Source organism: Astatotilapia calliptera, chromosome 8 (assembly GCF_964374335.1).
Source record: "Astatotilapia calliptera chromosome 8, fAstCal68.1, whole genome shotgun sequence".
Taxonomy (NCBI): domain Eukaryota; kingdom Metazoa; phylum Chordata; class Actinopteri; order Cichliformes; family Cichlidae; genus Astatotilapia; species Astatotilapia calliptera.
Genome location: NC_137429.1, coordinates 4500705 through 4514088, shown reverse-complemented (window position 1 = coordinate 4514088; position 13384 = coordinate 4500705). Strand labels below are relative to the sequence as shown.

Sequence of the window (13384 nt, the reverse complement as noted above, 5' to 3'; positions counted from 1 at the left end):
TTAAATGTAGCAGAACTTTTATTTACATGTAAAAGCGCTTCAACCACAGTGCGTGCTAGCAACACAGAAAATCATGCCCCACCTCCTAGTGGTTGTGACCCTAAACAACCACATAGACTGCATTGATGCATGCGCAATTGTCCAGGTAAAGAAATCTCAAAAAACTTGGTTCTGTTCCTATTTGGTTATGACGGTTTGCATATTAATGATCAGGAGACTGACCTCACAGCCCATTGTTCGTCAGTGGTGCTTGTTTCAGTCATTATGCTAATGTATTGTTTATAAGGTTGGGGAAACCTGCATTCAGCTGGATACTGACGAAGTCCCTTGGGTGAGTGACGAAACGTTTCTCCCACTGAAAACAAAACTGCAGATGAACAGAACCAACTTTTGGGGTTTCTTTCAGTAAGTCTCAGAAAATCAGTTTGGTTTCAGGAGAGGTTTCATGTTTCCTTTTTCTGTTATAGACTAAATTTTCCGGAAGAGGCCAAATCAAACAGAAAAACACGAAACTACTGAATCCATGTGCGTGGTTAAAAATTTCTTTGGGACCATAATCTTTTCTTATGAGGGCATACATACGGTCATATCATTCAGCAGAGGTCTGTACAGGATTTTGGCGGATTTGAGGATTAGCACTGCCTTGTGAACTTGTAGGCCTACTTACAGGTTATCAGTTTATGGTAACTTTAAGGTATCAATCCGTTTATCATTTTTTTGCTCCTCATCCACATCAACGTCATGTTTAACGATTAACTGATACTGTGAATGTAAGCGACAGCGATTTACAGCCCGAAAAGTTACATAAATATAAAATAATTACGAATCATGTGATCTTTGCTTAAAGTGGTGATTATTAAGTGATTATTAAAGGCAACGTGTTGCATTTTTCCTCGAGTTTGATTGAGGAGAAATCATCCTTTCAGGACGGCCAGGTGAACCACGCCCTGACAGCGGCGATGAGGATGGTGATGAAGGAATATCTGGTCACACAGCTGGAGCACCTCCAGTGACAGAAGCTCTGGTTCTACATTCAGCCCACAATGCCCATGGTGGAGGAAGTCTCTTTGGTCGTGGATCTCCGCTTCTGCGTGAAAGAAGTACACACGACCCCATGATATTTTAGTGAACTAGAGACCCTAATATTTGATTTACTTCCATTAGTTAAAGAATTAAATTGTTAGTGCGTTTATTAAAATAAATTATGTTTTCTGCTGTTTTCACATTATCATAAACAATAGGTTGATTTATATTAATTTTTCAATAACAGATACTAAAACTAAAGCTAGTTCCTCTTATTTTATTTTAATTAGTTTTTTTTAGTTCACAAAACTTATACATAAGCAGACATCTACCCGGGTTCAAGTACAGTAACAAAAGCAGTATTGTGATTTTAGAGAAAATGCCTGTTTTATGATTGATAGATTTTTGCCAAATTGATTTTTAAAAGTAGTTATTATATTCCTATTTGTATTACAATTTGACTTTCAGCCCCAGCATTAAGATATTATTAACCTATTAACCTAATCTTATTTGAAATATTATTTTTGTAAGATTTTGAAACTTCTGCATTATCAGTGTGATTTTTTTCCTTCCTGACAAACATGAAGGAAGTAATGTTTGAAGAAGTAATGTTTGTTAACTCCTCCCAGAGACATTCATCTCGCACAATACATTTCATAAGCAATACTTTGCACAAAAGAGCCAAAATGTTACAATTTTTAACTAATATATGTGAAATTATATTTAATTTATTCTTTTATTTGTCAGAATATTCAATATACACTCCGGTTTAAATAAATAAATGCATAATTTTCTGGCTATTTTTGTATGGTCAGGCGTCACTGACCTGTAGGGGTCAGTGTGGCGCCGTCACTGCGCTGTTGGAGAAGAAGAAGAATTTGATAGTAGTGGGCGCGTTTGCTATCTGACCCGGTGTACGCTGCAGAAAGGCGAGTGCCAGGTAGAGTGATGACTTCAGACTCTAGTTAAACCTGTAACGGGGCTTCATGTTACTGAGTTACGTTATTGTTTGCTTTTATGGCATTTCATGTTTCATTTGGCTCAGAGAGCTACTAGATACCATCCCCCTCTGTAGCAGGCTAACTAGCCAGCTAGCGTAAACAACTGTTAGCTCTGCATCACCACTGAAAGACAGGATGTCATAAACATACAGCCGTTAAACCCTCAACTAAGCTTCAGCTGATATTTGTCAGTGTGAGCCGGCAGCTCTGATGTTCATATCCATTGTGACCGCCTGAGCTAAATTCTTTCTCTTTCTTTCTGCCCTCTCCTACAAAATAAAACCTCTTTGTCGTTATAGCAGCTGCTGGAGCCATGAGCGAGTTCAGGATCCACCACGACGTGAACGAACTGCTCAGCCTCCTTCATGTGCGAGGCGGCGACGGAGCAGAGGGCTACATAGACCTGCTCCAGAAACACAGGACCCCCTATGTCACCACCACAGTGTCCGCGCACAGTGCCAAGGTGGGCTATACTGTACTCCACTGTGTTTAACTGCAGTGCTTTTCATGGCTCATCAGTTGATAATTTAGTTTTTAATTTGCATCTGTCCTCTTATCAGACACCCAGTCAGACTGTGTTTTTCTGCACTTGGCACCATAGTAATGTTTGTTAACTCCTCCCAGAGACATTCATCTCGCAATTAACTTTAGCAAAATTTCCAAATGCATCATTATGACCAGTAGTCCTTCCAGATTTCACATGTACTAATGAGTACAGGGAGTTTGGTGAGGAGGCAGAAGGAGTACTTTAAGATAATTATGAATGAAGAAAATGAGGAGAGAGAATGATGGGATAGATGGGGGACAGGTAGGAAATCAGGAAGTGCAGAGGATTAGTAAGGAGTAAGTGAAGGCAACAATGGATGGATCAAGGTATGTCATCTGAACCAAGGCTCTTGGTTCAGATGACATACCTGACATCCCAATGACAGAGTATTGAAGTTAATCTTGTAGCGTGAAAGGATGCCTGGGGAATGGAACGTATGGCTTCATACCAAGAAAGAGCAGTACAGATGGGATGCTTGTTTTGAGAATGTTGATGGAGAAGTATAGAGAAGTTCAGAAAGAACTGAACTGTGTGTTTTTGTAGATCTAGAGACCGTATATGATAAGGTACTAAGAGAGAATTTGTGGTAATGCATGAGGAAGTCAGGATTGGTTGAGAAGTCTGTCAGGGATGTAATCCCACCACCACCTTGAGCCCCTTTCTTGTTTGCAGTGGCCATCACTTCATCACTTCCCTAACGCTAAAGTTTTCTAACTTACTCTAAGTAGTTAAATACCCAATGTTCACAACAGATATGTTTCTTTGAATATTTTCTTCATATTGCATGTTGTGTCACTTTCAGGTCAAGTTAGCAGAGTTTTCTAAAACCCCGGAGGATTTCTTGAGGAAATATGAGGAGCTTAAGTCCAAAAATGTTCGGAACCTCGACCCTTTGGTGTATCTGCTCTCCAAACTCTGTGAGGACAAAGAGGTAACGCCTCATTTACATGCTGCTTTTCATCCGGTTCTTTTTGTCATTGAGTCCAAATATTTCTATACTTCCTGATCTAAAATCACAATTATTTCCTTATTATTAATGTTGAAAAGTAGTTTAAAAAATGTAATCTACTCTATGAACTAAGAAACTTGCTGATTTATGTCCCTCCATCAGAGAGTTGGTTGATAAAATACTTGAATCTAATTTTGCATCCCTGCCTTGATATTTTTTTTGCAGACCCTCCAGTTTCTGCAGCAGAATGCTAAAGAGAGGTCGGAGTCTTCAGCAAACACCACCTCAACCACAACAACCAGTTACTCTCTGCCTCAAACCAGCACCAAAATGTCCATGCAGGAGCTGGACGAGCTGCGTAAGAAGCTTGGCAATGTAACAGCGAGCTCCAACGCTCCTCTGGTGAGCATCTCTTACCTTCAGATCATGTTACTGGTCTGAAGGTTAGATTAGCCTGTGAAACTCTACAGGACAGCTTGGAGCTAAAATAAGTTCAGCTAGAAACGTAATCAAGATAGGATGTATTTATTGGTTTATTTTATATGTGGAAACAGGTTCAGACAATTTTTGTTCTTTGGCTCTGTGTGATGTCAAAGAGAGCACAAAGTTCCAACCACCTGCTTGTCAAATAATTTATGAGGGGCAATCACTCAGAGGAAAGTGGGTGTGAAGATGGAGGCGCTAAAACAGTTTGGTTCAAATGGTTAATGAGCTGTGAAGCTGCACAAAGGCCCAGTATAAGATAAAGAAGGCTTATTTTGGACTGTGAGTCATACAAAGCTACTCTCTGGAGTCCTACAATGAAGATGAGTTGGAGGTTCACAGAGATGGTCCTTTTTAAGTTTCAGAATTTTTGTTCATAGAGCTATTCAGGTTTCTTCTTCTTAAAGTAGATCAGATCAGAGATGGCGAATCTCTGGTTAATAAGGGAGATAAAGAGGTTAAAAGAAGCTCTCATTCACATTAGATTCGCAGTGTACTTCACATAGGAGTGATTAGACATGCACAAGATTTGTTTTTGGCCACTTGGGCTCAGCAGAAAGAACATCACAGCTAACTAACCTGAATTTGCCTCATTGCATGTACTTTATTTGTAATGAAAAACTTCATTTCAGGCTTGGTGTGAATCCACCATAAGGATGTGACAGGGAACAAAAACTAAACAGTGAACTAACATCATGAAGCTGTAGATCAGGTATAATAATAACATGTTATCATATAAAGGTTACCTGCAGTATGTCACTGTTTACAGAAACATCTGCTGGCATTTTTTTGTGAATAAAAAGCTGCCTTGATCAATAGTTTAATCTGAAGGTTAGAAGGGCCAGTCTATTGCTATTGATAAAAATTACATTAAATTTCACTCAGTTTACCATCTGCTGCTTTTAAATCCTGAGTTTCTTTGTTTTTGGAATTCGCCTACAGCCGGCTGAAGTCACACGGAAGATGCTGAGGGACAAACACAACAAGAAGAACCCCACCCAGCCCAACCCCGTCTTCCCCAATTGGGTGTATGATCGTCCAGCTCTCATCGGAGACTTCATCACCAGCCCCACCCCTCAAGGAGAACCAGCTGTTCCTGTTGGTAAGTTGGTAAATTTACACATTCACCTGTGCAGCATGGAGTCTGAATATAGTCCCCCTGTGCGTATTGATGTGGTTACTGTCCGTGGTCAGGTACGCTGCCTCTGGGGACGCAGGAACAAGCTCTGGTGGAGGATCTGCTGTTTGTGCTGATTGGAGTCGACGGGCGAGACATCACCGCTCAGCCGGTGCTGGGGCGGCAGAACCGCTCCTTCATCGTTGATCCAACACTGGACATGTCTGTCAAAGAGCTGGTCAACAGAATATTACCGGTCGCTTCGTACTACTCAACTATAACACGGTAAGAGCGTAGACTGTGCCCGGTATGAGCTACTGCTAACAGGCTTAAGTTCACAAATGCACATAATCACTAATGAGTTTTCCAGATGAACTACTGGGACCCTCAAGGTTGATGCAATGCAAAAGAAAAACCCAACAGCATCTCTTGTAACTAAAATATTTATTTCACATCAGCTTTGAGTTTTTAGAATAACCTTGAATGGAAGCTTCAGTTACGTGACTGCAGTTAACAAAGCTGAGTGACTCAGCTGGCACTCAAAAAATCCACACCTCTGACCTTAAGCTTTATTAAACTATAAATGGATATACAAAGAAAAGAGAAGAAAATCATACTGTAAAGTTTTTAGGTTATTACATGAGGAAATTTGCTTTAGAGATCAAACAGTTTTTGTAGCTGTAAAGTTGGGAATTTTAACATTAAAGTCTTTTTTCAGCCCTCCAGATTTCTGCATGGGTAAAATTTCCAAATGTCTTAAAATGTGCTGCAGGCACAGGATAATGCAGATTTTTTTGCATTATCTTTGAAAGGTTTATTTATATATATTATTTAGACATCTGATCCTATGTATGATTTATATGTGCGCCTTAAACACAAAGTATATATTTTAATTGTTTATCTGTTGAAACCTTTTATCTATTTTCTGTTGCTCTTTCGCATTAAATTCATATTTAATGATCGATATCAATGGGAGTCTCAGTGATTTAGAGCTTGAAAAAAGTGACATAAATATCAAATAATTCAGAATCATATGATCTTTGCTTAAAGGGTCTAAAAGAGATTATATGTTATAAGATAATTAAAGGTGACGTGTTGCATTTGCCCTCCAGGTTCATTGAGGAGAAGTCATCCTTCGAGTACGGCCAGGTGAACCACGCCCTGACAGCGGCAATGAGGACGCTGATGAAGGAATATCTCATCCTGGTCACTCAGCTGGAGCATCTCCAGCGGCAGGGCCTGCTGTCCCTGCAGAAGCTCTGGTTCTACATCCAGCCCACCATGCGCACCATGGAGATACTGTCATCAATCGGTAAGAAACTGAAGATAACACATGGTCGTTGTTTGCAGGCATGATGAATTAAAAGTTGTCAAAGAAACATGGAAAGAAGGATGAGTTAGGGGCGCAGTGATCAGGAGTTGCTGGAGTTCTGGCACCATCCTGGTGCAAAAGGAGGACAAAATGCAAACCAGAGGGTGGAGAAAGTCTCTTGAGAATAGAGTGCTACTTCTCCTTTGCCAAAGTGGACTTGATTTAGATTCCTAACTTAAAGTTGTTTATCTCTGCTTCTGCATACCAGCACAGTTTATTGAATTACAAGCCCTAAAATTTCATCTGCTTCTAAACTGTCTTCAGATGTTGTTTAAAATAAGCTTAAAATGTTTAAACATATGTTTAACAAAGCAAATATTAAGAAAAAATGTTGATCTGTTGTAGAGATATAGAGCTGAATTTGCAGATTAGTGGTGAGGAGGAGTTCTGAATGTTTTCACTTTATAAACGTTAGTTTGTGGGTCACAGATCGTAGAAGACGTGCAGTCTAAGCTTCTTTAAATGAGCACCAGAGAGTTAATTTGACTGGAAGGTGATCTGACCCACTTTAGAAGAGAACATGGCACATCAAACTGGGTCTAGATTAACCAACGCTGAACACAAACAACACTGAACACTTTGAAAATGCCTGATTAGTGTGGAATCTCACCTATTATAAAACAGATATTTAGTTAAATTATGCTTTCTGTTGTGTTCACAGCGTCCTCCGTGGACAAAGGAGAGTGTATGGGAGGGTCCACGTTGAGCCTTCTCCATGACAGAACCTTCAATTACACCGGTGACAGCCAGGCTCAGGAGCTGTGTCTGTACCTCACCAAAGCAGCCAGCGTCCCGTACTTTGAGATCCTGGAGAAGTGGATCTACAGGGGCATCATCAAGGATCCGTACAGGTTCAGCTGCTCCCAGAGTTTCAACTCTGAAAAATGTGTGTTGTAAAATGTAAAGCTCATATTTTGTGACTCCACAGTGAGTTCATGGTGGAGGAGCACGAGCTGCAAAAGGAGAAGATTCAGGAAGACTACAATGACAAGTACTGGGATCAGAGATACACCATTGTGCAGCATCGGATTCCCTCCTTTCTACAGAAGATGGCAGACAAAATACTAAGCACAGGTAAAAATAGAACATTTAAGACTTGTTGAACATAAAATGGGAATCCTTTCGGCGATGTTGAGACGTGCTATCGTGCAGGGAAATATCTCAATGTGGTGCGGGAGTGCGGGCGGGACGTGACGTGTCCTGATGCTAAGGAGGTGCTATACACCCTGAAGGAGAGGGCCTACGTGGAGCAGATAGAGAAAGCCTACAATTACGCCAGCAAAGTGCTTCTGGACTTCCTCATGGAAGAGAAGGAGCTGGTCTCACGTCTGAGGTGAATATTTAATGGTTATTGGATATTTTGTGGTGAGAAGATAGGATGAGATGCTGTGTGACCAGTTTGTTCTGTTATATTTGACACACACACACACAATTATTGTCAAGATTAAAACTGTAAATTTTGAAGTCAGCGTCTAGTGTTAGGGCTGGGCTATTTCTGTAGCTTCCAGTGATTATGAAAACAAGATAACTGGGATGAGGCGGTTACTGTTTGCATCCATTTTTGTTTCAAATCGCTTGTTTTGTCTCGTTATAATAACTCAAATATACCTTTTGCCTTCGCCGTGGTGCATTTTCAGCCCAGATTTAGTCACAGTTTAGTTCAGCTTATGCTAAGATGACTAAAACTGATACTTTGGTCAAAAAAAGATCCCTCTAGAAAACACAAGTCTTAAACAGAGGTTCTGCTGGGTCTCTATTGTACTTTGTGTGGTTACTGCAAAGGTTTCTATAGATGCTCAAGTTTTAATGACTTAAAATACAAGTGGTTAGATTTGATCTTAATCTAAATGTAAATAAATTTTCGACTCATTCCTGCTTGCTGCGGATATCACTGCTAGAGCAGATGACTATTATATGCTGCTACTGTCTTTTATTCAATTGCACAATACTATGTCAATTTTTCACTTGTTTTTCACTTTCACTAGTTACTTCATTAGAGTTATTTGATATTATATTCTGCACTATCCTACTGTATATTACTGTATACTACTATTCTTATTGTATATATTGTATATCTTATAACTCTGTTCCTCTGTCCCTCTTGCTGCATTCAGCATGTGTATGACAAAAGAATTTCTTATCTCATCTTTTTATACTGTATATGATTTCAGTAATTTTTACAAATGTACGAGATTTAAGTGTAAACAATTTAAATCTGTCACATTTGTAAAAATGTAAACAAGCAGTTAAGACGGCTTTAATTTAAACCTGCTCTGTAAAACCAACCAGCAGGTGAAAAGTTCACTTTTCTTTATGTTTAAGCTTGTTAAACAGTCTGATGAAGGATTTCTTCCTTCATCATTCATGCGTTTTCTTTACTTGTGGTACCAAGACAAAATTACCATAGTGACATTAACGTTAGTCTGTTTGCTTTTGATGTGAAGTCAAAGCCAGTCGAACTTCCTGATGCACTTTTGTTTTGTGTTTTTTATTTTATGTTATGTTTAAGCCTATGATTATTTTATGAAGTGGTTTGACCATTTTCAAATGTCTGTTCTCTCTTGTGTCAGATCAATCAAGCACTACTTCCTGATGGACAAAGGAGATTTCTTTGTGCACTTCATGGACCTGACGGAGGAGGAGATGAAGAAGCCGGTGGATGACATCGTTCCTCCCAGACTGGAGGCTCTCCTGGAGCTGGCTCTGAGGATGAGCACGGCCAACACGGACCCTTTCAAGGATGACCTGAAGGTGGGGGAAGGCGTGTCTGTTTAGTTTGGATTGTAAAATGTGAACAATTAGCTGGTCTGACCTTCCTCGCCTGTCTCCACAGATCGACTTAATGCCTCACGATGTCATCACTCAGCTGCTGCGAGTGCTGGCCATCGAGACCAAACAAGAGAAGGCCATCATCAACGCTGATCCGCCAGACGTGGCCCTCAGCGGGCTCGAGGCCTTCTCCTTCGACTACATTGTCAAATGGCCGCTCTCGCTCATCATCAACAGGTTCAGAGCTCCAGTGGATCTTACTCTAGATAAATACATCTGAAGATATTTATTAATCTGTGAATTGTGATAAAATATAAAAAAAATACAAGCTGTAAAATAAAAAAAAATAAAAAATGAGATGGTTAAAACAAAAAAAGACAAAAAAAATATTGGTTTTAGTTTGACTAAATTAAATTTGTTAAAAGTGGGAAATCACAAAACCAACCTGTTTATTTAGAAGAGCTAATGTTTGCATTATTTATCCAGGAAAGCACTGACGAGGTACCAGATGTTGTTCAGACACATGTTTTACTGCAAACATGTTGAGCGGCTGCTGTGCAACGTTTGGATCAGCAACAAAGACTTCAGGCAGTACTCCTTACACTCTGCCAAATGGTGAGCCGCCACGAATCTGAGGTGACTTCCTGTAAAAGTTTCAACCAGTAGAACGTTCTTACCTTTTGTTCTTACCACCTGTGTGCAGGTTCGCTACCGCGTTCGCCCTCCGACAGCGAATGCTCAACTTTGTGCAGAACATTCAGTACTACATGATGTTTGAGGTGATGGAGCCCACCTGGCACGTCATGGAGAACAACCTGAAAATGGTGAGTGATTGAAGAAGGACCCCTGAGGAGCACTGAGAAGGAGACGTGCTGGTTTCAGGGAAAATGTGATCTTAAGTTATTTTTCTTTTCTTCTTTCTGCAGGCTTCAAACATCGATGATGTGCTTTGTCATCACACCAGCTTCCTGGACAACTGCCTAAAGGACTGCATGCTGACCAACCCCGAGCTGCTCAGGATCTTCTCCAAGCTCATGTCTGTCTGCGTCATGTTCACAAACTGCATGCAGGTATTTCCACGACTGCATAAAACCAGAGATAATGAAGTCACAGCCTCAATAATGTAGTATTTGATTACAGCACTCTTTAATTTACTTTAGTTTCATGAATCAATGTATTTAAGCTTAAACCCTGCAAAAAACTGCTGCACACACATTTTTAAATTGAAGCGCTCATAGTTTGAATTTCATTCAAAGAGCCACGTCTGCCTTTAAGCTGTTTAGACACGGTGGATAATAAAGTCTGCAGACTTCTGTTAAAATGTGAAGTTTTTGTGTGGGTAAATAGGAGAAGAGATCACTCTTGATCTCGTCAGACTATAACAAATATTCCCACATGCTTTTTGGAGACTTGATGAAACCCAGACATGTGAAGAATATGAGATAGCTTTTTGCAAATCTAGTTTGGGCACCTGCAGCTTTTCTGTGACCATCGACTCAGAGCCTAAAAATCTGGATGCAGAATTGCACAAAAGCCTCAGCAGGCATGTTGCGTTGATAAAAATGTTGTGGTTATTGTGCAGCATTTACGGGACCTACACTGTACTCAGATTGTTGTTCATTTTCATAGTCGGATAAATGTTCATTTTTCCTTTTATTTGAACATCGTTTTACAGCTCTGCTATAACTAAGCCTCGAAAAACCTGAAAATTAAACAAACAGATGTGTTTTTGCCCTTTTTTCTCCTCCTCTGCTGATGAAGCGTTTCACACAGAGCATGAGGCTGGAGCGCCTCTCCATGGAGCAGGGGACGATGGATGAGCCCTCCGCTCAGAGCGAGCAGGCCGACGAGCCAGAGAAAAAGAGGCTGACCACGAAGGTACAAAGCATCCATCACCACAGCCTCCCCTCTGAGAAACACGTACTGAATAGAGAGGCTGTAAACCTTACTAAATCAGGCTTTGTTCATTCATCCTCCTAAAATTTTCATTATATGATTGTTTGTCGTCCTTTCCTCTTGGCTGCTGCTTCAGTTTTTAGCTGATCACGCAGACTCCCTCCAGACCGACGCCAGCTTCGAAGCCACCATCAGCAAGTTTGACAGCAACTTCAGCATGCTGCTGCTGGACCTGCTGGACAAGCTGAGCATCTACAGCACCAACGACTGCGAGCACAGCATGATCAGCATCATTTACAGGTACGCCTGTCAGCATTACAGAGGACGTTTGTAATAGGCTTTAAATTTTTTTCTTCATACCATCACACAGGCTCAAAGCAGTTGCTGCACTATTCATTTGCATGGAAATGAAGCTGAATGTCAATTTTCTCTTTGCATTCACTAACAGTTGTTAACATTTAATAACCAGAACAGTTTTGTAGGTGGCTTTTGTTAAGATAGCATCTTTTAGACTCCTATCCTGCTCCAATGGGGATTAAAAAAATATCCTGCCCATTTAAAAACAAAGGTTCTGGGTCATGTGATCACCTTAAAGGTTCTTATCATAATTTTCTTTAAAAATAGTTAAAAAAAATATTGTATGAACTAACTACAGAGTTTGAAAAGACATCTACTCTGGGTTTATGTCTGTATTGTGTCGAAGAGACATCAGGTGATGTTGCACTTCTTTTGTAATACCACTTTGCACCACAAGATGGTGCAGTGAGTCACCGTTGCCTAGCGTAGTTCTTCGGACACGTACAACTATAATTTGATCTTCAGTGGGCCGGACGACTGAACCTTCCCCTCAGTGTAGAAAAGTTTAAATGTATTTTGAAAGCATGAATCAAACAGAGCTGCTGAGCATAAAACTCAGGTTTCATCTTCCTGCAGAAAAGCTGCTGTTTTAAATCAGTCAGTAAAGGTCCTGGGGTTAACTCTCAAATATATGTGTAATATTACAGGAAGCAGCTCATTATCTGGATTTTTAACAAGAATTAAAAACTTAATTTACTGTGTTTATTTAACTTTCTATCGATTTATTTACTCTGGAAAATGCTAAAGACGGAGTAAAAACAGGATGTTAGAGCACACGCTTATTTAAAAAAATGCAGAATATCGAAAGCTAACAGCAGCACACATCTGAAGGCTCAACAATAATTACAGAAGGTACCTTAAATTTATACTTAAGCTTTCACCACCAGGGGACAGCGTTTACAAATCATAAGATTTGCTTTCTCTGGACCTCGGCTGTAAATATGAATCTGGTTTAAAAAAAAGTTTTTCCTCACTGCAACATCTTCTGATATAAAATCATATTACACAAAAGTTCAGCCCAACACTAGTTCAACTTCAGGTCATGTCTCTTTAACACGATACATAGGGCTTATGAACTTAAAGGCAAAATAGTTATTTCTTTGCATCTTGTTGATATCATCAGTTAAATTTTTAAAAACAGAAATGTACCTTAAAGTACCATTTAAACACTTTTCAGTGATAACATCTGCTTTTTTGAGGAATAGCAAATTTGTTGGACTGTAATAAAATGAATTTTATTTGAAACAAAAGGTGCATCATTACATTTCCTCTGATGACTCCTCAGGCTGGACTTTAACGGCTTCTACACTGAGCGGCTGGAGAGGATGGCCATCGAGCGCAGTCAGAAGGCAGCAGCGTAGCCTGTCGTCGCTTCGTGTGAATATGCAAAAATAAAAGTTTCATCATACCTGCTCATCAGTCCAACCGCCCAGACAGTCACGATTCAAAGAGCTAAGACGTGTATGTTTGTTCATATATATACATGACATTTCTGTATGACCTGTAGAGTCATTCATGTCTGCAGTGTCATTTTAGTGCTTCAGCTCTGAAAATGTGAGTCGTCACTATTTATGGGTAACTTATTGTACCTGTAAATTTATGAAAATGTATGTTTGTATTGAACTTAATTAAAACAAAAATGTACTGAATAATTTTGGTCTCTTGACCCCTGCCTTAACTGGTTTTTATCTGCAGTGAGCAACAAAGAAACCAGTATGAACACTCCTTGATGATGTTAGCCAGAGAAACATGAGTCATACAGGAAGTGTGATAACTTCACAATAAAACCTTCTGTGGAAATTTTTGTTACAAATCTAGAATAGATTTAAAATGTCTGAATAACTCATCATTCAGTGTTTCAAAAAGTCAA

General features: G+C 39.8%; 1 protein-coding gene across 2 annotated transcripts; it reads left to right on the top strand.

The window, feature by feature from the left end:
* Nucleotides 1-1835: 1835 nt before the first annotated feature.
* tubgcp2 (tubulin gamma complex component 2) lies at nucleotides 1836-13163 on the top strand. 2 transcript variants are annotated; one of them, XM_026178001.2, is made up of 18 exons: nucleotides 1836-1963; nucleotides 2324-2487; nucleotides 3374-3502; nucleotides 3746-3922; nucleotides 4946-5105; nucleotides 5198-5405; nucleotides 6233-6432; nucleotides 7154-7343; nucleotides 7421-7566; nucleotides 7645-7825; nucleotides 9063-9243; nucleotides 9326-9498; nucleotides 9748-9876; nucleotides 9965-10085; nucleotides 10188-10331; nucleotides 11023-11139; nucleotides 11294-11457; nucleotides 12800-13163. In XM_026178001.2, exons 2-18 carry the CDS (start codon nucleotides 2338-2340, stop codon nucleotides 12873-12875), a joined length of 2646 nt encoding a protein of 881 aa, XP_026033786.1. In that variant the 5' UTR covers nucleotides 1836-1963; nucleotides 2324-2337; the 3' UTR covers nucleotides 12876-13163. The 2 variants fall into 2 exon arrangements, with proteins under 2 accessions (XP_026033786.1, XP_026033787.1); XM_026178002.2 differs by having other exon boundaries at nucleotides 1840-1963; nucleotides 2327-2487.
* The last annotated feature ends 221 nt before the right edge of the window (nucleotides 13164-13384 follow it).